General features: G+C 41.4%; 1 protein-coding gene across 1 annotated transcript; it reads right to left on the bottom strand.

Annotated features, from left to right (window-relative positions):
• Positions 1-14,096: 14,096 nt before the first annotated feature.
• Positions 14,097-19,731, bottom strand: LOC116784778 (serpin B12-like). The gene is made up of 7 exons (XM_032683719.1): positions 19,561-19,731; positions 17,852-17,965; positions 17,359-17,490; positions 16,423-16,540; positions 15,027-15,169; positions 14,656-14,826; positions 14,097-14,533 (listed from the first exon to the last, which is right to left on the bottom strand). The coding sequence occupies exons 1-7, from the start codon at positions 19,729-19,731 to the stop codon at positions 14,129-14,131; spliced, it is 1,254 nt and encodes a 417-aa protein (XP_032539610.1). The 3' UTR covers positions 14,097-14,128.
• Between the last annotated feature and the right edge of the window lie 7,145 nt (positions 19,732-26,876).

Genomic DNA, 26,876 nt, shown 5'->3' with positions numbered 1-26,876 from the left:
CAGGGACAGAGCAACCTAATTATAAGCAGTAGTATATTTCCTGTTATTTTCCTGAAAAAATAATCTTCCTTCACATTTAGATTGATATGGTGTGTGGGTGGGCAAACACTTGCATAAGTGTATGCAAGCACAAACACTTAAATCACTGGTTTGTAAGAAATACTTAGTTATCACTGCTAACATATACTTACATATCAACCCAACAAGATACTAGGGTTCTCTGCTATTTAGGAAGCTTTGAAGGCAGTTTCATGTCAATCACAAGGTACTCAAGGGTTTAATTCTCTTCTGGTTTGAATTTTCTCATATTTTTTCTGGGAGGAAATAGAAATTAAAAATGTGCTGCTTGCTCACGCCCTGAGGACAAGAGGGTTAGACCGGCACAGATTTTGCCCGAAGGAAAGAAAGCCACAGAGTCTGGTTTAACTTGCTTAACACTGGGGCAAGAAAACACAAAGTGTCTGGCTTGCTTTCCTGGTTTCTGGCTGCTTTCCACACAGCCACTTAAAAACCCACCTGCGGAGCCTGTTCCTCTCTGTTAAGGAAACTTCCCTGTTCAACCATCCAAGAGCCATTCCATCAGTCGCACCCATACCACCCAAGCTGGGATTGGGGCCCCTTTGCAGCTGCACACCCCACACTCACAAAGTCAGACCAGCTTTCCCTACCAGCTCAACTTTTGGTTTCCCAGATGTCACAACCCTTAAAATAATTTAATCATAGTGCAATAACAAACTATCAGGTCGAGCTGGGTGCCTCCAAGGAGGAACTCAAAAGAAAAAGACACCTCCGCTTTTATACCCTCACAGTCTAAGTATGGGAAAGTCCAGGGTCCTCGGCTCCTGCCCTGTTGGGTCCCCTGGCTCCATGCCCTTTTTTATGCAAAGGGTCGGCAGTTCAGGTTAACTCTTCAGCCTCTAGCCTAGGGCTCGGGCTCTCTCACCACCCAGAGCTCAGCTTGCAGTTTGCACTGCAGCTCCACCCCGAGCTCCCTGCCCTGAATGTATTCCTAAACACTCACATTGCCACCGATAGGAAACTGCAGAGCAAAACCGGGCAGATGCTGTTCTCTTTCTTGTGGTGGCCGGCTGTTCTTTGCGTTTTTATTTTTGGCACAGTTGGAGGAAAAAATGTGGAATACAAAAGGGGAAAGTATACAAATAGGAGCCATGAAATATATTAGTTGCAAGTCAGGGTAGCACTCAGTCATCTGCCAGAACAGAAGAAGGGAGATAGTTTTCAAGCAGCTAGACACAAACAAGTATTTCTCTTTCAGGAACTGGCAAATTTTAGTACAAATTAATATAGTGAATGGAAAATTGCAATCCTGAAGTGCAGTAAATCATATCCTTTAGGCACAGAGGTGTGTGGCTAGAGACACAAGTACCCTTGAAATTCATTCTTCTGTATAGGAATCCATTAAGGCAAAGTTCAAGTTATCTAATATGCTATCAGACTGAAATACTACTCTCCTAGTCCTCCTTAGGTTTCTGATACTTTTGAGCTCTTGTCTTAACTGTCTTAAGTGAACAGGGTTTTTTGTGGTTGGTTGTTATTTCACTGGTTCTGTAGGTACTTCTGTTCATTTCGAGTTAACCTGAAGATTAACTGTGGCTCCACTGTTCCATTTGGTGGAGGTTTGTTTCATTGGATCATTTTCTGTCTTTGGTCAAATTATAGCTCATGAAGGAGCGGAACTGGCATTGATTTTCAGAAAGGAACATTTTCTGCTGTTCTTCTAGTCTCCTCCTTTGATATTTCCTTCTCTTCTAGATTAGTTCAATGTGGGTTAGAGAGTGCTTAGACAGGCACATTTTTTAATGGCAATGTCCGAGAAATCCAGAAGTTTTTGTTCAAGTGGATTGAAGGATCTCCTGCTTTGTAGGTTCTGAGGAGACTTGCTATGCAAGCACCTGCTGGGAAAAACAAAGCTATAGCTAATTCTGCTGTTGAACAGGGAGCTGGACTAGGAATTGCACCACATTTGTCAGATCTATGACTCCCTTCTTGCTCTTGGAATAATGCAAAGGTGCATTTCAGGCCAGAGAAAAATTAAGAAGATTAAAGAACGTCATGGTGGTCTCAAATCAGGAGACTCTCTTTATTCCTTTCCATGAATAAGCCTCCTAGCAGGAAACGATAAATAACAGGAGGACTTTTTTTTGAGGGTTATAGAAAATGCATTGTGTGGAAAGGAAGACTAAGATGTAAAAGTACTGCAAGTACAATAGAAGTGACAGATTTTCCTTCAGATACTTGAACTATTCTGGTGAGAATGCAGATTTCAAAGACAGACCTTTTAGCTGGTGGTCAGATGCTTGTCATAGTAAAGTTGCTTTCAGGTACAGAGGAATGGATCACAGACTGAGCTGCTTGCTACGTCTAAAGTTCTCTACATTTAGATAAGACTGTAAATAGTACAACATGCTTAGGGACAAGTTTTGTTCAGTACTGTTTATCTGTTTGCAGTCATTTTGGCTGAAAGTCTCAAACTTTTTCTTCATTTGCCAATGACATTTCTTTTTATGTTTCTGATGGCCTTGGGGCCAGGACCAAGGGAATGAAGACTTCTCTGTATGATTTGTAAACCATAAAGAGTTCTGATGACATGGATGAGATAAGCATAGGAAGGCCAAAACAAGGAACAAGAGATCCACTCAGTGATGTCAATCAGCAGGACACAGTCTCACAGCAAGAAGCAATGACTCTGTAGCAGAACAGACCACCAACCTATTCCTTGTGATTATTCTTTGCTGCAAAAAGATGCAAGAAACTTGGATTCCTACAGTTCTCCCTTGGTTTTTTTCTCATTGTTTGCAGCCATATGCTTTCCTTGCTGTCAGTGTCTGCGCGATGCAGCAGAGAAGCGGATTCCTGTTGAGGAAACAGAGGCTGATCTCAACTTTGACAGCAAAGGCTCTTCTTGTCCCTTTCATCTGGCAAAATGCACATTCTGCTACCACCCTGCTCAGGTGGTAATTACAGAGTACCTGATTTGTCTGAGGTTGCTGTGAGTAAAGGTACCATTAGATAAGTAGAGTTGCTGAATAGCAAGAACAAAACAAGGACTCCTGTGATTTTCATGAGGCCAAAAGGGCCCTCCCTCTTTGTCAGACATCTGCTTCAACAAATAACAAGCCTTATACAACATATGAGAGCAATTAAGAGTGATAAAGTATCTGTGGTGATCCAGAGAAACATTAGCATGACAGAAAAATACCTCTTGAAGTACTGGAAGAAGTTGTGGAGAGATGTTGCTCATGGTCTCAGCTCATTTGGGAAGCACCACGTGAGCAAAGTCTGATATTAATTCCTGGATCTTCAGGTTGTATGAGTCAAGAACTTATTGAAAAGCAAGTATCACCTTCTAAATTGCACTGCTGTCTTCTGACTCTCCAATACTAAATTTATTGGCAAGAGAGTGCAGGAATTGATAAGTGTCAACTTTGCAGAGATTTGAGCCACCTCATGCTGGTCATTCAATTTGCCAGGGAAAAGGTGAGCCCAGCACTGGTTTTTTTTCCACCTGAACTTGTTTCTGCAACAGAAGTTTTTCCATTATTGCAATGAAACCCCTTTACTCTCGAGGGAAACTTAGACATGACACAGAATAGCATCAAAAATTCTTCATCTTTGATTCCTTATCTTACCAGCATCCAAAATAGCTCTAGCAATACAGCCAGTTCTGCCTGTTTTTACATTCTCTGCTCACAGTTCTGCTCACCTGTTCATGCGTCTTGACTAACAGGAAATTACATTTTGTAAGCAAGGATGTCTGCTTAACTGACTTCCAAAGCATAAGGTGTTATGACTAGACAGATAAATATTTTTGCATTATGATCCCACTTTATAATGCTGATCCAGGCTTTGTGAGTGATATCATCTACAGTATTTCTGGACATGATCCCTTTGTGGACACTTTAAATCGTTTTCTAAGCCAGCTCTCTTTACCCTAAATAACAAGTGCAGCATTTTTTAAAGCTGTGCAATACGGAATGTCCATAAGTATCCTCTCCTGGTTCTACCTCAGTGCATAGCTTTTCTCGTCAGTCAGTATTGGGGATGCAGTAGATAGTAGAAAATTCCCTTGCCTTTTAAAAAAGGGGCTGTTTTTCTATATTGCTAGCCAGTGGAAAAGATAATAGATAATCTCATGCAATGGATTGTTGTTAGCTTTGGTTGAAAGTGACAGAACTGTGTGGCTGAAGGAGCTTGAGATTTCTAGTGTTTCTTATGCCCTAAGGTGAGATGAAAGACCTAGACTACAGTTGATAGGTGTTTGTCGAACCTAGTTTTTGAAGCTTTTACACAAAGAGTTTCCAAGCTTCTGTTATGTTTTAGTGCTTTCTTATTCCTGGAGTTTTAACTCAACTTTCTTTTAAGTTGTCCCGACTGCAAACTAGAACAGTTACATCCAGTCATCTTTAAACTTTGATATATGCCACTGGCCAAGTCATATAAATACTTATTAGTCAATTTATCCTTTGTACAAGATGTAGTATTTGGGACTGTCTCCCTGGTCATAAAATGTCATTATTGTAGGTGTACTCATGACCAGAAACTTAACACTACACTAATCACACTACCCAAAACACTGTGGGTATTGTTAGCTACTGAGCTGCTTCAACAACTTATGGATTTGGCAATCTGAAATGTCCTTTAGGGCTGCTCAGCCCTTTAGCACATTGTATACTTCTCACCATTCTGAGAAGAAAAGTTTTGCTTTTGGCCATCAGTCTGGATGTTAAAGTAATTATTTTTCCTCATTCCCATGGCAGTCCTTGTGGTATGATTTTCACAGCTAGTCAAATTATGCAGTTGCTCAGTAGTTTAATATGTTAGTTGCATAAATGTTACTGTGGGGATATTCTTGCCAGTCCTTACAGCTAGTGAAATGAGATGCATTGTAGGTCCAGAAATGGAGTGTATGTGTTTGCCAATATTGCACACATATTGTTAGTGACCGAGTTTTGAAAACAAAATGAGATTTGAAAACACCCTTCCTAAACTGCCAAGGCCTATGAGGAGCTGACAGCTGCATAATTTGAAACCACAGGGTCAAATTTTCAGTCACTGTAAAACTGATTCAGTTCCAGAGGAGGTGTGAAAAGAGAATTTGTTCTTCTTCAGGCCACAAAATAATGTGAATGTACAGATGGTATGTTTTCCACATCCTGCCACAGAATTTGCACAATATATAATTTCATCATTCTTCAAGTCAAATTTCTACATGCCTAGGATAACCAAGGACTACTGAAGTGTCCTGAAAATAAGTTCTCTACATCTCTTCTCTCAGTTCCACTGATTTTTACTATTGATAAAGCGGTTGGTCTCTTATTATCCTGCATAAAATTTGACAGCCTCTTCTTTTCTGGCATGCCTGTAACCCAGAAACATCACCTTGTGAATCCCAGATACTTGTATCCCAGCTGGTTGTAAACTAATGTGGAACTTGTGACCAGCATCACTTACCATCAACCTTCATAAAATAAGATACTAAATATCTACTACAGGATAAGAACACTACACAGAATACTATACAAAATACCACATAGAAAAAGATATTTAAGAAAATCTGACTTAAAGCATTATGCTCCCAAGAACCATTGTTTCATGCAGAATATGTAAAGTAGTTCCTGCTATTTTGGTCTTAAGCAATCATTGGATGCGAACAAGAATATCTTGACAGAACATGATGTCCAATTGCTAGTGGAAAGCACCATTTGTTTCTTTTCCTAAACCTTCATCTTGTACAAAGTAAATATCACCACTAAGCCATGGGAGGTAAACCGGATCTGGAACACCAGCAAATGATTGTGGGGTGACTTCAAAGCTCTGATCCTGCCAGCAAGCCTTCTCATTTGAGAGTAGGGAAAGCCTCCAAGTACCTGTCTTTATTCACAGAGCTGTAGTTTACTGTATATTTAAGACATGGTTAATTTTTTCCCCCTGCATTTGGAAACCAGCTACAGGACGTACTCATAAATATATTCTCCCTTTGTCTGACTTTGTGCTACATGGAGAAACACAACTGTGTGGGTTCATTCCTAAACTGAGATTCAGGATGGCCCTTTTTTTCTTCCTGCTATGTCAGGTATCTGAGCAACTCAGCTGGAGAACTGGGACTGAATTCTGTTCTCAGGCTTGGGTGTAAATCTATCACAGCTCCACTAAAACCAGTTCACTGATATTTTAATAGCTCATAAATGCATACTCTGTAATTGCAGAAAATTTGATAGGCAGAAGAGACCAGAATAAGACCAAATTTAATTTTGTTGTACAGTTCTATTGTCTCTGTCCCAGTTGTGAAACTCAATAATTGACTGCAAGTTTCCAAATTTTTGAGTCACTAACATTCACTGAAAACTGCATGTATTCATTCACTCCTGCACATACAGAAAATGAGCTTTGCTATGCAGAAGCAAACTGAGTAAACAAACACATTTAGATACCAATTCTTATAATCAAAAATCAGAAAAGACAAATTTAATTATTCAAGGCCTTACCTGAAGTGGTTTTGCATAGAAAAACAGTCAGCTCACTATTTTGTGCTATATTATAAAATTGATATTAAAATATTAAAACCTATGAATGCCACACAAGAAAAATAAACCAAAAGACATTGCCACATATTTGCTGTTTTAAAATATTCCCCTTTATATTAGAGCATTTGACAAACTGCAGCTAAACCCTGTGGTGTAGATTGATCCCAGCCAGCAGCCAAGCACCCACAGAGCTGTTTGCTTACTCCCCTCCATCCCCAAAGGGATAGGGGGGAGGATAGGAGGAGCAAAAAAGGGGGGGAAGGGGGAGAAGTGGGTTGAGATAAAGGCAGTTCAGTTGGCAAAAGAAGCAAAAACAGAAGCAAAAATCTCCACCTTCTTCCTCTCACCAAGTTTTTGTTGCTGACATGATGTTGTATGGTATGGAATATCTCTTTGGTCAGCTGAGGTCAGCTCCCCCGGTTGTGCCCCCTTCCTACTTCCCAACTTATTTTCTGGGGATAGAGGCAGAATGGGAACAAAGAGAAAGCCACAATATATTTTGGCTGTTACTGAACGGGAAGAGTTTTCTTTGAAAGGTCCCTTTCAAAAAAAACCCCATCCTTTGCATCCATTATTATTTTCAGAATTAAAAGTCAGACAAATGCAGGTGGAGGACATTCAAGTTCACATTGCTGTCCCAGGACCAGGTTGCAGACCATGCAAAGTGCACCTCGCACCCTGACCTGAACAAGCACGTCTGGGCAAATCACCCCTTTAGTCACGTTCATGCTTTTCTGCTGTCTGTTCCAGCTAGCTCCTCACTCACTTTCATCTCCTCAATTTTTTTTTTTTTAAAGGCTGTACTCTGTGTAAATATGGTCATGTAGTCAACATCCTGTTTTTCTTGCAAGAATTGCTACACGGTTTAGAAGCACTGGTCAACATTCAGACACTGAGTAATTGTGAATTCGCTGAATTACACAGTATAAAAACTTTTTCTTTTGTACATTGTGTAAAACATAAAGCACATTGTGTGAAAACAAACAACAGAGAGACCAGCAAATTGGATTGTCAAGACATAGCCAAAAAACAATCTTGTTCCTCTTCCTCCTGAATTTGAGGTAGCAAGTTCATATGTCCTAGCACTTCTAACATAACTGCAATGCCATTTATCTCCTTTTGCCTCTAGAGGAGATTACCAAATTCCCTTCTGCTGTTGACCCAAGGAAAGAATTTGGCTACATACCTCCTAATCCTGGGATTGTCACATCCATGAAATGTCAGCCCCGCAGGCAGAAACACTGCAGCCAGCCTTCGTGCATTGCTGCAACACACTTTGCTCCATTCCACCCTATGTTTACAGTACTGTCACTACCCCAGGAAAACCTAAAGCTGAGAGAGTTACCTTCTCCTGGGAAGAGCTGACTGACAGTTTCTTCACTGATGAAGGACGGTGTCCCACCCCATCTTAAATTGAAACTAACAACTGTGTAGCCTGCTCAGCTTATTTCTGAAAAAGGAGCGTGCTTGGGGAAATCAAGGTCCGACAGACAGAGTACCAGGAGAATGGTTTTTCATGTCCCACAGGAAAGTGAGACACACTGAGTGATCCAGGGTCTTCTGGTTTGCACTCTCTAAAACAAGTAGCAAAAGAAGGAAGTATACCTCTTTCCCCTCCCAGGGAGGAGACACACTGTTGATGCTGCTTCATCTCATTCACTTGCTTTGCTGAATCATCTATACCAAAGACATGGCAAGCATCTGCAGAAAGCATACAATAACAGCAAGAGCAAAACGGGAAAAAAAAAATCACAGAAAATAAGAGTCTGATACACAGCATTTAGAGAGGCATCTCCCTATACTACCTAAATGCATCTGACAACCTCTGTCTCATGGGGAGCCCTGATAATCCTGCAGCAGATGACAGACCTGGGCCCGTAACCACAAGATGTTATTTCTTCTTTAACTCAGACCATCCTGGAGCAGTGCAATGATCCGGTCTGTGCTGCAACAGCTCCTCTGTCTCAGACCTACACTTAGCTGGGGCTGCCTCAGCATGGGCACCAAAGGATCTCCAGAGATCCCTTCCAACGCTGACAATTCTGTGACTCTGTGGTTCCGTGTGACACTGTGCCTGTCTTGGAATCTCAGTCTGTTTTTCTTCCTGCGTCAACAAAGCCAGACAGTGGAGTGAGCACACAGGAACCTTCAGGAGCACATCCTAGCCTGGGATTTGATTGTCTCCCGGAATCTGTGTCTAGAGGAGGCAGACCTAACCAAGTACTACAGGATGTGATCCAAAGGGCAGAAGAAGTCCCAGTTACACAGCTCTGGGCACGAGGTTGTTCGCATATGGTGAGAATCTTAGGGAACAAACTTTTTCCATTGACCTCATGCAGGAAAAGGGCAAGAGGGGGTGAAGCGAAGGCATCACCAGCCCCACTTAGAAAAGCTCAGTATGAACAGCACTAATGGGAGGAGCACTGAGATGGAGCAGCTCTGTCATTCAAACTGGTGCTCCTTACCCTTCCGGGGCTAGATGTGGGTTTTTCCCAGAGTCTAACAGAGAGTTAGACACTGCAATGGGAGCACAGCTGAGTTCTCAGTTCCGAATATTTACTGCTGTACTCTAGCTGTGGATCTGGTTTTCTATCTCTTAGGTCTAGCTCACATATTTCAGCAGAACTGTATGGGGAGCTTGGGGCATTGATATTTTTGGTTTGAAATGCATGTGGGACTCCTGAGTCTTTTGTTGAGCTCCACAGTCATTGTCAGGCTGCACCTCCAGAAGGTTTGCACAAAACAACAACCAAATAAGGCAGCAAGGTGGAGTTGCTCCTGCCTGGGGTTACAAGAGATACACCAAAGGCCGCTGGGTATGTCTTCCAGGATTCTCCATATTCATCACCATTCATGAGCAAGGAAATGGGCTCCACACTGTCAAAGCACTCATCCTTTGGCCCCTCGGGTTGTTCTGTGTCACAAGCAGCAGTCAGCTGGTGTCTCAATAATGAGTGTGGGCTGAACACTGTCCAAAATTTAGGCCAACAGGCACCATGCTAGTCACTGCTCTAGGCAGAATATCGTATTTCTTACAGAAGACCAGCAACCGGACCTATTGAGCAAAATGCAGCTAAGCCCCCATTAGATATCACACAATGATTGCATTAATATAATCTGAAAATATTACTTGGGGAACTTTTCCCTGTTATGAAACTTCAGCTTGAGAAAGTCTTCCCCTTCAGTAGTCATCCTACTAGAATTTGGTAAGGTGATTCCTCACTCGGCAAGCTGAGGGCTGTGGAAAAGGCAGAATTAGTCATTGCTGCCCCATGTTTGGGGCAGCTTCGTGGTGACAGATTGCAGAGGAGAGGAGTGACAAGCAGCAGAGAAGGCTACCATGGGGATCTCTTGGAATAGGAGCCGTCAGGGGTGTGAATGGAGGCAGAGCTGCAGCTGGTGCTGTGAGGTTGCAGTCTGCAATTAGGACAGAGCCGAAAGCGAACTTCTTCATGAGGCAAGAAAATAAGTCATCCATCAGGATTTACAAAAGAGGTCCTTCAGGAGTGTTTTTCCAGCATGTTTAAACTATCAGTAAGTGTATGGAAAAGCTGGACCCTGTTTCCAGACTGTGGCACTCAAGTGAGGGAGTAATGCAAAACAATTTTGGACATGTGTATGTGCCAGTGCTCTTACATAAAAGCTGTGACATGATTAAGAATATCTAATTTCATGCCTGAAGATACAGATGAAAAACCTGCACAGAAGCACCCTCTGAAGAGCTGAAAGGAAGCTCACCAGCGACCTACTTTAGTTGCTATTTTCTTTTCTAGGCAGATATTAAGAAAGTGAGGAAAAATTCATGCTATAAGAAAGATATAGACAAAATACTTCCATATCATTATTGCTAGGATAGACACACACATATAGATACTTTTTTTCTGTGTTACTGGACTAAAATAGGAAGAGCCTTGGGACCAGAGACTAGAAACCAGAACTCATCTATAATACAATTGTTGAATTGCAAAGCTATCGGTCCTAGAGTTCTCTGCTTGTGTCATTAAGCTGCACTCATTTATGTAAGGGCTTCAAAAGGAAGGTGGACAGTTTTGCCACACAGTCTGTGCCAAATCCCAATGCCTGATAGCATTTGGTGCATTCTCTTGGGAGCCACAGGCTTGAATTCCAGCAAAGGTATGGGATACAGGCCCTTCACCTCCTAAGCCACATGAATTTCTTCACTACAGAAGTTAAGTACTATTTTCAGTCAAAACAAAAATGAAGTCAGTGTAATGGCATTTTCCAGGAGCCCTATTTGAAGAGCTTGCACAAAGCCTGCTTTGAATCCATTCACTAGATGTTCTTCAGGGATTTACACCTCATTCTATCTTGCTCCTGACTTTCAACGTGGGCAAAGCACCTCATCACTCACATCAAGGCAGTTCAGAGAAAGCAAAGAAAAATGCTAGCTGCTAGAGAATTTACAAAATGTGAAAATAAAATGCCTACAAATTTTGGATAAGAGAATTTTTCTTTCGGATGGCTTTTTGGATGTACAAGTTTAAAGCCAGCCTATGTTCTGTTTAGGAGAGACACATCATTACTTTAGTGTGTCTTCTCCTTTCTGAAGCCATCTATAATTCTGTGCATTAAACATGTTATTCACTGATTCTCCATTACATATACATAAAAAAACCCCACAGTTTGCAAGTGTGACTTATGAATCTGGTTCTCATAACACCTATGAATACTATGATGCAGAACCTGCTAGAAGTGATTATAATTCAATATAGAAAATGAGCATACTTTGCCAAGAAAATAAAATCAAGGATTTACTAAGAGACAATTTTTTTTAATAAATATGGAAATTAAATGTCTAGATTATCCTGATGCCATTACTGTGTGACTGACTGCACAGCTGGAATAGAATAGCACCTCTTATAGTACAGAAGGCATGAAGCTACTTACATTACCATCAGTCAAGGCCAGCCTTCGATGTGTGGTAATTTTATATTGTAACAAATATTACATTATTATAATTAATGTTAATAAATTATAAGTAAATAAAAGTTAACCTATTTATCTTGATAATAAATAAATTTAATAAACTATGTACAATTTATATTGTAAATCATATCATGCTTGAATGTTGAACTTTAGTCCTGATAATCCGCTCATAATACCTTCTGTAGATCTTAGCCAGAGGATGCTAATTAGTAGCAATGCCATCAGTCAGATTCAGTCAGAGTACATACGTCCTTCCTCGCTGCTTTGTTCAAGCCCCTGTGCACTGAAAAATAGTATTTCTTCACCTTGTAGCTTAAAAGCTATATATTTTGCCAATAACCATTATTTCAATCACTGCTGAGTTTCTCCCCCTCCAGTTCCAGACAGAAACAGGAAAACAAGGCAGATCCTACACAACTCAGTAAGTATAATACAGGATATTAAAGCTGGGAGAATGTGAGATTTTAAAATGTACCTGTATGTTTCGTGTCGAAGACACAATACCTGATAACACTTTCATTTTTTACCAACTCAGATATTTTGTGATGCAGAACCAGTCTGACCAGCTGTAAATTAGTAGCTGACCAGAGCTCAGTGGAGATAGCTAAATCCAGCTAACCAGAGTGCAAGACACAGACCCATAGAACAGACTTTGGGTTGTAAAGGACCTTCAGAGGTCACCTAGTCCAACGCTGGAGTCTCAGGGCAGAGACACAAATACATCTGAACCTTGCCATTTGCAAAAGAGATGCCTCCTCCCCAGAGAGCTGCAAGCTGTGGGGAGAGAAGAGGCACTGAGTCTTATTTATATGAATGGGAATTAGCAGTGAGAGAGGCACTGCCTTCAGTAGAGTTTGCGCTGAGGGAAATAAAATGTGAAAAACCTATGTTGCATAGACGTTTGGGGGGTTTGCTTCCTAACATTTTTCTTCTTCTCTTAGTTCATGAGGTTGTTGCAATATTAAATCTGCTGCTATTGCAGGTGTCAGAAAAGGCCTAGGCATATCTCTGATGCCATGCAGGGTTCACCACTCATCTTCATGGCTCCTGGGCTCTGACAGCACAAGAACGGCCCAGCTGAGCCGGTACTAAATGGAGGCTTTTACTGCAAACATTCCCCTCTATTTCTTTCACTGTCAGGTCTAAGCTCCTTCATTCTTCACTGGTAACAAGTGCAGATCTGTCACCCTGCTAATCCACAGCATTGCCACAAACTCCTGTTTTGATTCAAAACCACTGCTGATTGTTGAGGTTGCAGTGCTCAGAACTTCCCTGGGGAATGTAAACGCCGGATGATGACAGCTTTAGGTAACAAAAACAATGCCTAATAGGCCAACTGGGTGGCCAGCCTCCAGAAAGGAAACACAGACACAGCCTGAAGAACTCCTGTTGCATTTCTACTCCACCTTCAGATTAGACAGTCAAGAGTAGCAGTTTGCTTATTTGACTCTTTTATTGTCCTGCTCCTGTCTGTTCTTGCTCAGTTATCACTCACTTTTATTTTCTAGACTTTCTTGTCCAAATGGCTCCAGGTAACTTACGGTGCATAAGCTATGGTAATCATGAACGCAGAACATGAGGGTGTACGGTGAACAGCTGATGTACATTTTCCTTTTCAGGGGTCAAAAAGCACATTGTAAACATTCATTTGCTAAATCTCATGCAGAATCTCTCTGAGGAAGATGTGACTTGTGTTAAACCAGCAAATTAGCAGTAATATCTCCCTATCAGTTAAGAAGAAGTTTTATTTTTTCTCCACAAACATTTGCAGGTAATGTTTAACTGTGATTTTCATGATTTACATTGTACTTTTCAAAATCATACCTTATTTTTCAAAGCATGGAGAGAGCCCTGTCTTTCAGATTTGCATCTGAGAACATTAAAATTCACCACACAGCACCATGGGAGAAAAAACCCCCATATTTCTTGAAAGTCCATTGCTACAGTTTTCCACATCAGTAACTTCAATGGGGTGCTTTAGACCATTTTCTTCCTATTCTTTGAGACTGAAATAATTTGATTTATCCCCATATAAAAGGCTTTACTATGTAAATAATTAACCATCTTTAGAAATATGCAGTTTTGTATCCTGCTCCTGCAGACACTACACATACAAAATTGTCTTTGGAGTTATTTGAGAACTTAGGACGCACTTACAGGAGTTTGTTCAAAGAAGTGGTGGAGTCTCCATCTTTGGAGATATCCAGAAGCCATCTGGACACGGACTTGGGCAACCAGTTCTAAATGGCCCTGCTTGTGCAGGGGAGGTAGACCAGATGATTTCTAAAGGTCACTTTCCATCTCACCCCTATTATCACCATCATTAATAAGCAGAAATGCATATGAATGCAGGAATACAGGAGCATACATGCACATCAAGGAAACAAACTGTTATTCATATTCAGTGAGGTTAAGGTAAAATTTACTCCCATTACAGATTCAGATCAATACTTACAATTCAGGGAGCCTAGTGACAGAGCATCCATTTAATAGGTTATAAACAAAACTGGTTATTACAGTGATTACTTTGAAGTACAAACCAGCTGTTATAGGATTAAGAATGCACTGAGGAAAAAAAGTACAATTTCTGATTTTCATCCGGATGTTCCTTACAATGCTATAAAATAGCCCTGATTTTAAGGTGAACGGAGTTTGCCAAAGAAAATAATAGTATTGGTAGGATTGTGTCGAATAAAGAATAAGAAAGGGTGATTAGCCATAAACACCTCTGTGAGAGGCATAGATCTCCTCACAATGCTAGCTCCTGTACCAGCTGCTGCTACGGTACCTTCCTCATTGACTTCCACATACGTCTTATGGACAACATTTGACAGCACCAGAGATTTTGCAAACGACATTGCAGAGAGGTCAACTTTTGATTCAGTGAAGATATCAGTCATCCCCATCTCTTGTAACACCTCATTGAGGTTAAATGTGTCTTCAAGCTTGAATCGGGGGAGGTAGACCTCCACTGTTGTCTCAAACATGTTCTCTACAGAGGTCCACAGCATTAAATTTTCATAGGTCATTTTGCTTTCAATCTAAAAGTTGGGGGGGAAAAAGAGATTAAAATAGGTGGGCAACTTTAAAAATTTAGATCTTTACCCACTGTTAATTCAGACAACTAACTTTCAGTTCTAGCCCATGATATAAACTGCCTTACCTGCTCCAGCCCACTGATAGATCCATCAGCCACGTCACCTGGCAGCAGGATGATCATGCTCAGTAACTTCTGAGCATAAGGGAGTTCAAGGATCTGAGCACCCACCTCCTCAATGTAGCCTAGTTTAAATGTGCCTTTCTGATACATCATCTGTACAGGTTTTTTTCTGTTCTATTGAAAAGAAAATATGAAGTCACTTATGCAATACAGCCCTTACCAACACCTCTTCCCAACAGGAGAAGCAAGTTAAGTTCCCAAAACACCCTTACCTTACCTTAATCACGGGGCAGCTAAGCCTTGGACATTGTGCTTCTGCAATGATCACACTTTCCAGAGTAAATAGTGTTAAGATTTACAGAATGTAGATGTACCTGATTCAGTTTAAAATCTCTCTGTACTGTTTTTTGTTCCTCAAACTTGTGTTCCCATGATGCTTTGAAATAGATGACATTCACCAGCACCAGCAATGCATGTCCATCAATCACACCAGGAGCAAAGAGTTCCTTGATTTTACCTAAGGGGAATTTTGAAATACATAAGTATTTATTAGTTGTCATTAAGACTCTGGATTTAGACTCAGTAACTGGCCTGCGAACTTAGTTTTGGGAAAACTTAGGAATTTTTGGTTTATTCAAAGGACAGAAAAAATATAAGTAAACAAATGGTGGATTCCTCTGCACTGTTACCAGCCAGGGAGGACAGGGGAACTGGGGGTCACCAAATTAGCCAGCTGTCACTGCCAGTGACGATACATATGTGCCAGGTGACATTTATCATGGTAAAAGAGACAGCACCATTAAACACATATTTTGGTTTGCATGAGGGCATCTTTCCCTTCCTACCAAGCACAGCACTTAACTGGCCATGGAGCTTTTGACTTTCTACACAGAGGCTGAGGTAGGAGTTAGCAGGTCCACAGGCTTCATATGAGCACCCAGACCAAGGATGGTTCCTAACCCTGTCTGAGGTGGCTTCTGAACTTTCAGCTCTCTTACTGGGAGCCAACTGTTAACAGGTCTTTCCCACACCAATCACAGGCCACTCTGCCAGTACAAGGACAGGCTTGGTCAGGAGATGGGCAACTGAGAAATTGCAGAAGCCATCAAATCTATTTGCCTGTTCCTGAGGAAGTTCTGGTTTATGTTCAGCCAGAAGATTCAGAAAATTTTTATCCCACTGCTACTGCAGATATGGCAAAACTAAAGGAAAATGGTAGATATCATGTTTAGTCTAATCAGCAAAAGCCAATGGCCCCTGCTGTCCTGTTATAGGCAACAGTTGGTTAAATTATGTCACTTGTGATGGTGAGTCTTGCCAGTGGTCACATCTCTCATCTTTGTGGGCATTGCTTTACATATAACCAGGTCCCCAGATGGGCTCTCTCCCCACCACCACTCTTCCTGGCTGCTCCCAGTCTCACATGAATCTCATGGCTTCCATCCCCTGCTGTATCTGCATTTGTGGCTGTTTGCAGAAGCAGTTGGTCTGGTCAAGCCTTATAGGTATTACTGTAATTACCATGCCAGCCATAAGGGTGGGAATATGAAAGTATTTGACAACAAACATATTTTTAATTCAGAAATAATGTATCTGGTAACTTACTCTAATATTTCAAGAGTGGATGGGAAGACAAACTATATTTAAACAGCATAAGAGTGAACACCCAGACATGTAGACAGGCCTTTGCTTTTCATATTCTGGAATTTCATTTGTTGAAGCAGTGTAAGAAAGCAGCAAGAGTATGACAATGGTTTTGCTTTGTTTTACCTTGTGTCTCACTCTCAACCCAAGCATTAATTTTTCTTCTGGCAGCTTCAACAGCACCATGAAAGTCCACTGTTTGCAGCATTGCTCCATACAGTTCCTTGGTACACATTAGAAATTGCTGTAAAGCAAAATAAAGATTATGACTTGATCAGGTCTATTAAGCACTTATTCCCTTTGAAAAGAAATCAGTGGTTCAACAGTCTTTTAGAAATGGTGAGGGACCTTTTGACTCCATAAGGCAAAGTTTCACTTTGGAAACATCAATTATCTGAACTTTATTTAGAGAATCTTTGAAAACAAGATAATTATTCTATTGTATAGGCAAAAAAAGTAAGTAAGTAACAAGAAAGCCATGAGAAAGAGTCTTCTCATGGAGAACTGCACAACTGATGTCCAGGTAAAAAAACAATAAAGAGAGAAAATGTGAAATATGTTTTTTGATGTTCAAGTATCCAAAAAAACAATAGAAATAACTGACAGAAAGCTAAGATGCGACTAGCAAGATAGCCTTACCAAGTAATCTCAAGACCACTCTTCATTCAGTAAGAAAGGAGCAAGAAATTCAGGACAGCAGCTCTGTGCATGAACCTGTTCAACATCCCAGGTGATAAGTCCTCTCCAAACTTACTGCTGCCCCAGAAGTAGGTAGTTTACAGACATCTTGAATAGGACATTTTTTGGCTGTTGGTTCACCTCTGGCTGAGTGCGGACATGCCAAAAGTGCTTTATTTTTGTTCTGTAGCCATTGATATCCACAAGGTGGTTTATTTTATTTTAAATAAAATAACTGAAAGTTGACAATCTTGTCTCTTTCCCACAAGCCCCAGGAAGCACATTGAGTGCTCCAAAGCATAAACGAGAGGGGCAACAGTGAGATTTGATTAAAGGGAAGCTTGACGTCAGGGCCACAGGAATTAGCAGATACAGGTAACTTACCTGCTGGATTTCAAATCCTTGTTGTATAAAGAGATTGTTGGCCAGGGTTAAAACATATCTTTCGCCAAGGTTTTGTAGTTGCAAAAGCAATGTCTGGAACACTTTATGGTTAAGGTCTCCATCCTTGTTACACTGGGATTATTACAAACACAACAATTAAAATTATTCCTCTGTATAGCTTTGATTTTTAATTTGCATCTTAATTAGATTACGCTGTAAGGCTAACTCCTGCTGAAGTCAGTTTTAGATCCAGCTACTCCAAGTTTTGTAGCCTGATCCTCTTTCAGATGAGATCACTGAAGGCTTTGGTATCGACTTTTTGAAAGATTTGGCCCTTAATAAAATAACACCTTGTATCAGGCATTTCCAAGAGGATTAGGTAGACTCTGAGCCTGTGATCTTGACTCCCTCCAGTGGCAAACTAGTGCTTTACCCCTACTAACCTACCTCACAGTGAAGACAGTGTTCCAGCGCTCCCCACCCAAGGACGCACCTGTGAGAAAGAAGGCTGTCTCTCCCGGGTTTCTTTTGGCTCCATTTCTGGGGCTGCATTCTCTTGATCATATCCAAGGCTCATTCCTCCTGCAGATTTCCTTATGTGGAGCACCTGCAGTTGAAGATGCCAAGTTATGGCAACTGTAACTGGGATAAAAGCATTTTCCTTGATTAAAGGCTTTGCTATGCTGCCGTGGATAAGTGGTGTAGATTTATAAAATGTGTTTTCTCAGCTTCACTTATCAGCTGAAATGGCAGACTTGAAATTGTTCATATACTCACGTTCAGACTCACATGTCTATGTTAACAAATCCAGAAGAACTTGCGTTTAATCCCCCAAAGTGTTACTCTTTCTTACCCCAGAATGTTTATATTTGATTTGTGTTTCATTGCTACAGTTACCTTAAATTTCAAAACAAAAAGTTGCCCCAAGCACAGAGATAAAAATGGTTTTCTTTGAAAACATCAAAACTGGATTCTTGCAACCATTCTTAATACTGGCATCAGCTTAGGAAAAATATCAAAACCATAGTGCTCTTAATGGAAACCAGTCCTTGTTTCTAATGTACAAATATCTCACTGAAAAATTTCCAGCAGCTTCTCCATTACAATAATGTTGCATCATACACAGACTTACTCTTTTTATTGAGGATACTGATATTAAGCAGTCCCCATTTCTTTCCTTAAACAAGCAGCAGTCCCTGTGTATAGGGTTGATGTGGCATCATTATGGTAGCCAGGGGGCTGCAGGCCTCTGTATGAAGAGAACAGACTCTATATGTCAAACTGAGCTGGTTCAGCCAGCTCCAGAATGAGTCAAGTCTGGTTTGCCATGACAGTAATTGCCAAGTGATGTCCCTGTCCTTATCTTGACCCACAAGCTTTTTAATCTTATTTTCCCTTCCTGTCCTTGTAGAAGAGGGAGAGTGAGAGAATGTCTGGGTGGGTACCTGGCAGCCACCAGCCAAGGTCAACCCACCACATCCTGGAATCCTCACGAGGAGAGCATATCTACCTTGGCTGTGGGTGATCCAGCAGTCAGACTGTGCACGTGGTAGTGTTAGAATATGATGCATTAAAATGTACCAGTACAGAGGCAGCTACTGAGAAGAACTTTTACCTTAGGATTATTGGGTTTTTACCACTCATAGGCTCAAACAAGGAAAGAGCAAATGGTTGTAGAAAGCAGAACTTGTCCTGCAGGGAGTAAAGGCACAGTGATTGAAGGGGTCTCTGTGAGGTGAGAATTTGACTCTTGAATGTCATAAGTGACAAGTGAGCTAATGCTTCCAGCCACACAGGTGCAACTACTTCAGGTTTCTGCAGCCCTCCCCACTGCCCACCCAGACACAACTTGAGGATTCTCATAACAACCACAACAAGAAACTCTGATCTGTAATTTTGAAACCAAGTCTGATATTCTGACAGCAGGTTTGGGGAAAGCCAGAGTGCCCCACTGTGCTGTACTGCCACCTCCCATTCAGTCCTTGCTACTTGCTCTTGCATGGGGGCATGATGAGACTCACACTAGCAGATGGCAAGGATCGTAGTTCACCAAGCACGACTGTGAAGGCAGAATCTGTGCCTGCATTTGTGCAGGTTTCCTATGAGACCCTTGCACATATGTTGTGCTAGGATGCCCAACACTTCCAATAAGGGAACAGCAAGAAATGAGGAAGCCTCTCGGCATGATTTTTTAATACTTACCTCTTCTATCTGAGCAGCAGTGTTGTTTCTTGCACCCAGATAGATCAGGGCCAGGGCAACAGAGATGCTCACTGGAGAGAAGACGATATTTGTGTCCTCTGCATTTCTGCTGAGCTTATTGTAGAGATCAAGGCAAAACTCAGTAACTGGTCTAGAAATGGAGTTCATCATGAAGCATCTGCTAACTGAGAGCACAAAAGAATGAAGGAATGTAATGCAGCTTGTCTAGCTAGATGCTATGAAGCACCTGTCTGCCCTGAGTTTATCCCATAGCTGGTTGCTAAATAATAAAAGTTTTCTAAATTCTGGGAGTTTGAAACAGCCAATCTTGCACATATTTGTCAGTCTGTAATGCACAGATGTATCAAGGACACAGAGGGTCTGGGAAAGGGACCTACACACAGGTCCTCAGAAAGGACCCTTTTTTTGTCTTATCCCATGCTGTGTCTTATTTCAGCTCATGATATTGAAATCAGTCAGCTATGGATTAACACTTTCCTCCTCCAAACTGGTTTGATGGATATAGTTGCAACAACTCTTTTCTCTTTTAACAAAATACAGTGACACAGACTTGGTGACAGAAACTATGCCTGCATATAACCATGCGTGGTAACCAGAGCTGTAGTATACAGGTTTCAAGCAATAGGTTTATAAAAATAAAATCACTATTAGTTGAATGTTTTCATACATCAAAAAGGGTAATTAACAGCTATGGAGACTGAACTATATATGGAAACATTAACAGTTTCAAACATATTTTTCACCTCTCATGAGTTTTCCAGGAGCCACAGATTCAGGCAGGATACACAACTAAAAATTCCAAACAAAGTAATAGCTCAAGAGCCCTGAAAAAAATTTTGTAACTTCCTGCTCAATGATATAACAAGATCTGTGTCAATCTCTTCTTTTGTACTAGAAACACTACAGTCTGATACCTTTCCCATGGGTCATTTACTTTCAATTCACTCTGCTAAGAACAAGTTAGGACCAAGTTCAGCTTGGTCCTTGCAAGGAGGAGACCGTGAAGAAAAAGAGGGTTATAAATTCCTTTCCCGAATCTTAGGAGAATAGTAAAGGTGTTGTGTGGATACGAGTGGGATCACACAAACTTTTATGGAATCATTATACCAAAAAAAACCAAAAAACAACAAAAAACAAACCACATCACTTTCAGTATCAAACAAATAATATTTTGAACAGCACAAATGAAAAAAATGTATGAAAAGCAAAGCATACACTCTTGCCTTCTTGCAGACAGAGCTAGGTAGCTGTGGTCTGTGTTTCAGAAAGATGATTCATTCAGAGGAAAATATATGGCCACAGTATGGAGAGAAGTCCTTCATGTCTCCCATGGCACAGATCTGGCTGGCTCTCCTCTCAGTCTGCACTACAACTAGCATGGGTCAGGTCCATAGCAAGCTGCCGCAGTTCCTCTCCATTTTAAAAACAAGTCAGTGCACAGCCAAGTGGTTATGCCCAGTGCCCACAGAAGGCCGTGGCACAGCAGGCAGGCACTCCTTCTCAGCCCTGTCTGCCTGGCTGCTGCAGCCTGCTAGGCAAAGTTACATGAGGAGCTCCAGTTTGTGTCACCAGAGGTTAAGGGTGGGGAAAGGCTTGTGAAAAGCTGAACTTCAGGATCTTTTATCAGCAGGGGCTGTATGAAGCCTGTCCTGGGTTGTCACTGCCACTTTGAGAGTGGTCTAGAGCCTTCATGGGAAGTGTTGCCTGGTGCTGGGGACCTCCATCTCCTTCCAGCCAATGCTCTCCTGTCACCCTGCTCTCCCACTGAGGCCCCAGTTCTACCGCAGCCACAGCCCCCCACCGCACAGAGACCCTGCCCTTTACAGAGTTTTCTTTTTTCAAAGAGCTACTCAAAACATCTTGCACTGTTCTTAAGATGCAGAGTGCAGGCTACCTCCTACTCAGCCATGAGCCAGGTATGCATTTCGCATGAGAAGCTGGAACTCAGGTGCCAGAAGAAGTTGCCAGGGCGTTGGGTGTTGACATGGCTCAGCCAAGATGCAGCATTTGTCTGTGCAAACCATCTTAGCCCACAGCAAGTGCCAGACAACAGGAATGAACTCAGTCCACAGAAAAACAAACTGAGCCTAAGACAGATTGCTGCAGAGGATTGGAAGAGCTGAAAGGTCAAGTTTCTGAATACATGAAGGTGTATTGTGTGGCAAATGCAGACATTTCTTGCCATTTGACTAGCTTGAAAAGCACAGCAATAATCAATGCTTCATCTGTTTCTGAATGAAGCTCTGTGGAAAGAACATGTGATGCTGAAAGAAAAAGTTCATGTATGTTTCATACTGAGACATTTGTTTTACCCTGAAGTCCAGAAGTACTTCACGTAGAGACCTAATACAAATGGAGAAAAGAGAGGAAAAAGACCCAAAAAATTCTCTGCACAGAGAAATCAAAGATCAGTTTTATCTCATTAATTCTGAAAACAGTAGTTCTAGCTCTGCTATTCATGTCGTTGTATGAAATATGGTTTTCATTTTCCTTTCAGTAGTGCAGTCATCTTACCACAAGACATTGCACTAAATAATCATTTCTCTTTTCTTCTACCTTCACATCCTACTATTCAGAAACTTCTGGAAAAAAAACTCAGTGCATCTTCAGTTCTTAAGTTATTATTGCTCTACTTCCATATCTCTGGAAAAATCTGAAATGGAGCTGTGAAATCAGTCATGGTGAACGTAGGCCATGAGGCACATTATTAGGTGTGCCCAAACTTCAGAACAAGTCAGGGAGAAAAAAAAGAGTTAATAAACTTACTCAGTGGGAAGCAGGCACCTCCACCCCACCCTGCAGGGAAAGGGCTGCATACAAAGAATGGAGGGAGAGGCCAGGATCTGGGAACAGGTTTTAAAAGCAAGCGTCTGGCATACTGAGGTGGCCACTCCTTTTGCAAAAGCAGCAGGCTGTCCTCAGGGAGACATCCAGGTGCAAACACTACAGCCAACTCCATGGTTTTGTAAGTGGGAACTACTTAGAGAGCTGCCCTAGAAACCCAAAGGAAGGAGAGGGAAGTATGGGTTGGTCAAGGAACTTACTGAGGACTTAAAGGATTTAGTGAACTTTCTTAATCTAAATTGGGGTGGGCACAAGTGTGTGAATGATTCCACACCATTAAGTCTTCTGTATAATCTGTGTAATAATTCAATCAGAGTTTTGGAGCTACTGCAAGGACCGTGGCATTTGGAGAACACCTACATGGTGGACAACAAATGGTAATGTTACTTTTAAATAATCTTGGGGTGACAAGAAGGGACAATATTAAGAGCAAAATAAGTGTTCCAGGAAGATCCTAGCTGCTGTTCTGCACTAGTCAAAGCATGTGCACTGAGCATTATCAATAGTGCAGAACCACTGATGAAGGGAGATGCTTTGCACAATAGTTCATCAGCATTTAACACAGTCCAGCAGATGGAAATTACTGGTGCCGCTGTATGTGAGCAAAAGCCACCCAGAAAAATAGCTTCCTTCAGAAGAAACCACTGCATACCACAGACCTTGCAAGGATGACAAACTTCTTCCATACCTGTGTGAAATGACAAACACTTCTCCATAACTATTCATGATCTGTCCTCCCTTTATAGTTTTGGTTTTGGCTAAGGGTAAATGAAATCTAAATTAAAATTATCAAAGAATTAAAAAAAACCTGTGCTCAAATCTATCATAATTATTGGGTGTATTTAGATTATATTATTCAGTCAACAAAAGGAGGCAGTAAATAGGGCAGAGAGGCTGAGAGGTGTAGCCTTGGTTTTAAGGTAATTCTGTATTTCATACAAAGTAAGTAAGAAGGAACCTGTTTTCTCTGATGCCACATGGTACTTCCTATTGCATGTTTTACTTATTCAATCTGCTTTCCATTAATGTGCTTTAATACACATTCATCTCTCATACACAAAGGAAGACAGAATAGGCAGAAATTACATGTGTCTATCCTAGAAAAAGATCACATGACAGACAGTGCTGTTTCCTCACATGAAAATTGGTAGAAGTTACTTTCTTATTTTTCATGGCCATTCTTACAAAAAGACAATTCCAAATGTTTTCATGATGATTTGGAGTGAAAGAAACAAGGAGCACATAAGAAAAATTAAATTTCCTACAACACAGAAATTCTAATCGTTCCTAAGTGACACAAAACATTTCCAAAGTAACATACTTTAAATTAAAAAGCAATACATTTCAGTAAAAACCAGTTTTTCAAGCAAAATGGTGCCAATTTCATTTTCCAAACAACCTAGCCTCTCAGGATGCTACTTTTATGCCAGAAAGCCTTTTTACTGACTACTTTTATTAGTTTGAGTCAGTCCCTCCAGTATCTCCTATACCTCATTCTGGGCTAATTATTTCTGCATAAACAGACATGGATATACATTGGCATGTTGCAGGCTGTACAGTGGCAAGTTATTTGCTGTGCCTGTGTGCAGCTGCACAGGCAAGCTTCTAAACGTTGTTGCCAAACCCAGGAGCTAATATTTTGCTGGCTAAGACTAGCATCCTCACTAAAAAACCAAAATCTTAATACCACTCCACTCTCTCTATTTTGTAGAGTCATTGTTCAGGAACATAAACAATTTCCCCGGCAGCGGGGATCAGAGTACAGGGCAAATACCTAAGAACCCAATAAAATAATTGCATGCTCTCTCTCTCATCTAGTGAACATTGTAAGGCTTTTTCTTTTGCCATGGAAACCTGAGAAAAGAAGTTAAATTAACATATATCTCCCACTCTGTGGGTGAGTTTGCTCAGGTCATCAGCATCATCATTTTACATGAAGCCCGTTTCTACCAGATTAGGTAGAGGTGCTCTGAAGGAGCCTGCACTTCAGCCCTTCTGGACATGCAGGCAGAAAAGCATCTACTTTCTCATATAAGCCACTGAGCTCATTAGTCCTGTAGAAATTAGACCGTAGTGGATGGACAGAGATGTTCTGTGGAAATTTCAGATTCTAAAGCCTGTGAAATTTAGGCAAGAATCTTTAGATGGATATCTTTGGGCATATGTTTCTAAATTCCTCATTCATATCCCACATATCCTTTGTGTGAGCCACCTGAATTTCAGCAGTGTGTTTTGCTGCCTGAAGCCTGTAAACCCTCTCTGTTCCATCTGTAAACATGATGTTTACTTTACCAGCCTGTAGATTACTTTGGATCTGCTAAAAAAAATATCACATGTTATTTGGGGGGGGGGAAAACAACAAAAACAACATAGAATTTTTACCTTCTTGCCTGAAGAGGTTAAATGAAGAGCACAACAGCTGAGCTCTGGAGCACGTTCCTGTGACTACCGTATTACAAAAATCTCCCACTCTCTTGTTCAATCTCTAACCAATTGCTGCTGATAGCAGCATGTTGCAGTTCAATGTGAATGCCATCAACATGAGGTTTCCTCACAGAAGACTGGTAAACCTGCATCTAGCAATATGCTATTAGCACTTCTCTCAAGGCTGCCCAACAAGTTTGGCAGGCAATATCTGCTGGCAACATCTCCTGATTGCAATGCCAAGTCACCCTCAGCTGGAAAACTGATCATTAACCCTGGAGATCCATGGCTGCACAGTTGTGTGTAGTCCCTTTAAAATTTGATGGGGTCTGGCTTGGACACAGGTGTTTGCATGCCAAGATTATTTGGACTGAGCTTCCTTGCACAGAGCAAATGAATGGGAAACACATGAGCTTTATGTTGCCTACAGCCATCTCTCTCTCTCAGGGAAGGAGTCGGCTTTACATGCATGGAAGGAGCTTAATTAGAGAAGGGAAGAAGTATTTCCTTGAAGTGTAAGAGGAATTCCCAGCCAGGAGGTATTCTTTTAAATCCTTGGAGTTAAGAATAAAAGAAGGCCAGAAGTGGTTGATCACATAGGTTAAGTCTCCAGTATAGGGTGAGAAGGAAGAACAGGAAGCATGGAGCTGCATCAGCACAGTGTTTGATCTCCCCTAAGCAGCACGACTGAGCTCAAGTGCAACACTGGGTTATAGCAGCTGGTCTCAGAGATCAAAACTGATCTAGGGTTGTATGTGGCTTTGCAATCCTGAAAATTTTATGCCTTTCCTTTCTCACCTCTTCTTTCTTCCTACAAAGCATAAAACTGGCTTTGTGTTTGTAGGATCTTTGAGGGATCAAACATGGTAAGCAGGAAAGAGAAAGAAGGTCCCCAGCATCACCTTGCCCTTCCCACAGTTTCCTTCTAGAGCTGAAGCTGGACTACTCTCTTCTTAGGCACAGCTCCCATCAGCTTTGCTGTTCCCTTCTCCTCTGCCAAGGTCTCAGCCCAGTTGGCCAGGCTCCAGTGCTCTCATCCAAAAAGGGGGATTTGTAAGCAATGCAAGACACAAGGATAAAGTGAGTGTTCTTGTTACCTCTATTCTTTTCCTCGCTTTTTTGCTTTCATTTGCCATTAACTTCTTTGCTTCTGTTTTTCCTTCCTTCGTGTTTCTGTAGTGCTCCTTAGTCTTCCACCTCAGGTCTTTCTTTCTCTATTTTTAAAACTCATTTATTTATACACACTGCCTTTTCATGTATCTTGTGATGCTTTTGTGAGTCCTAGACTCTTTTCAGTGACAGTCTAGGTATTTTTTAGTATCTCACAAGACTTTCTTTCTTCCAGCCTCTGTGCTTTCTCCCTCCCTCCTACATTGACATTGTTCCTTCACTGACTTATTTTACTTGCTATGCCATATATTCCCTCAGAACTTCCTTGACTTATATCAGTTTAACTGCTTTGCCTCAGGACATGTCAATGTACGTGGAAATCTTGTCTTTTCTAGGCCCTCAGGATACTACATTAACGAAAGTGTCCTGCTTTTCCAGTAAGCCCAATTGGCCCTACCTTGCATTTTTCAAGTTTCAAATCCAAACTGCTCTTCCCCTCAAACAACTTTTGCTACCACCAAACATTGAAATGTATCCCTTCTCCTCAACCAAATGCTAGGAGCAGGAAGTGGGCAATGACTGTGCAGATGAGCAAATGATGAGATGACTAGGCACATAACACTACAGTTTGCAACTGCCTGCCAAACCAGCCATGGCTTGCTTTTTTCCATCAGGGGCATCATCCATCACTGGGTAGTAATGCTCTGTTGAAAGCTGAGGTGGAGTGCCTTTTCAGTCTGAGCAAGTCTGCAGCTATGTTCACTCTCTCCATTGTAACCAACACCTTTCAGCACATAAGTGTTCCTATACACAAACTCCCACACACATTTTCCCATGTCCTCCCATGAGATTTCTTGCCCAAGGCCCACAGGGGTGTTCCAACATGGGTGGAACAAACAATAGACGGTAACATGGTT

The sequence above is a fragment of the Chiroxiphia lanceolata genome, chromosome 1 (genome assembly GCF_009829145.1).
Source record: "Chiroxiphia lanceolata isolate bChiLan1 chromosome 1, bChiLan1.pri, whole genome shotgun sequence".
NCBI classification, from domain to species: Eukaryota; Metazoa; Chordata; class Aves; order Passeriformes; family Pipridae; genus Chiroxiphia; species Chiroxiphia lanceolata.
This window is presented reverse-complemented; position numbering and strand designations above follow the sequence as displayed.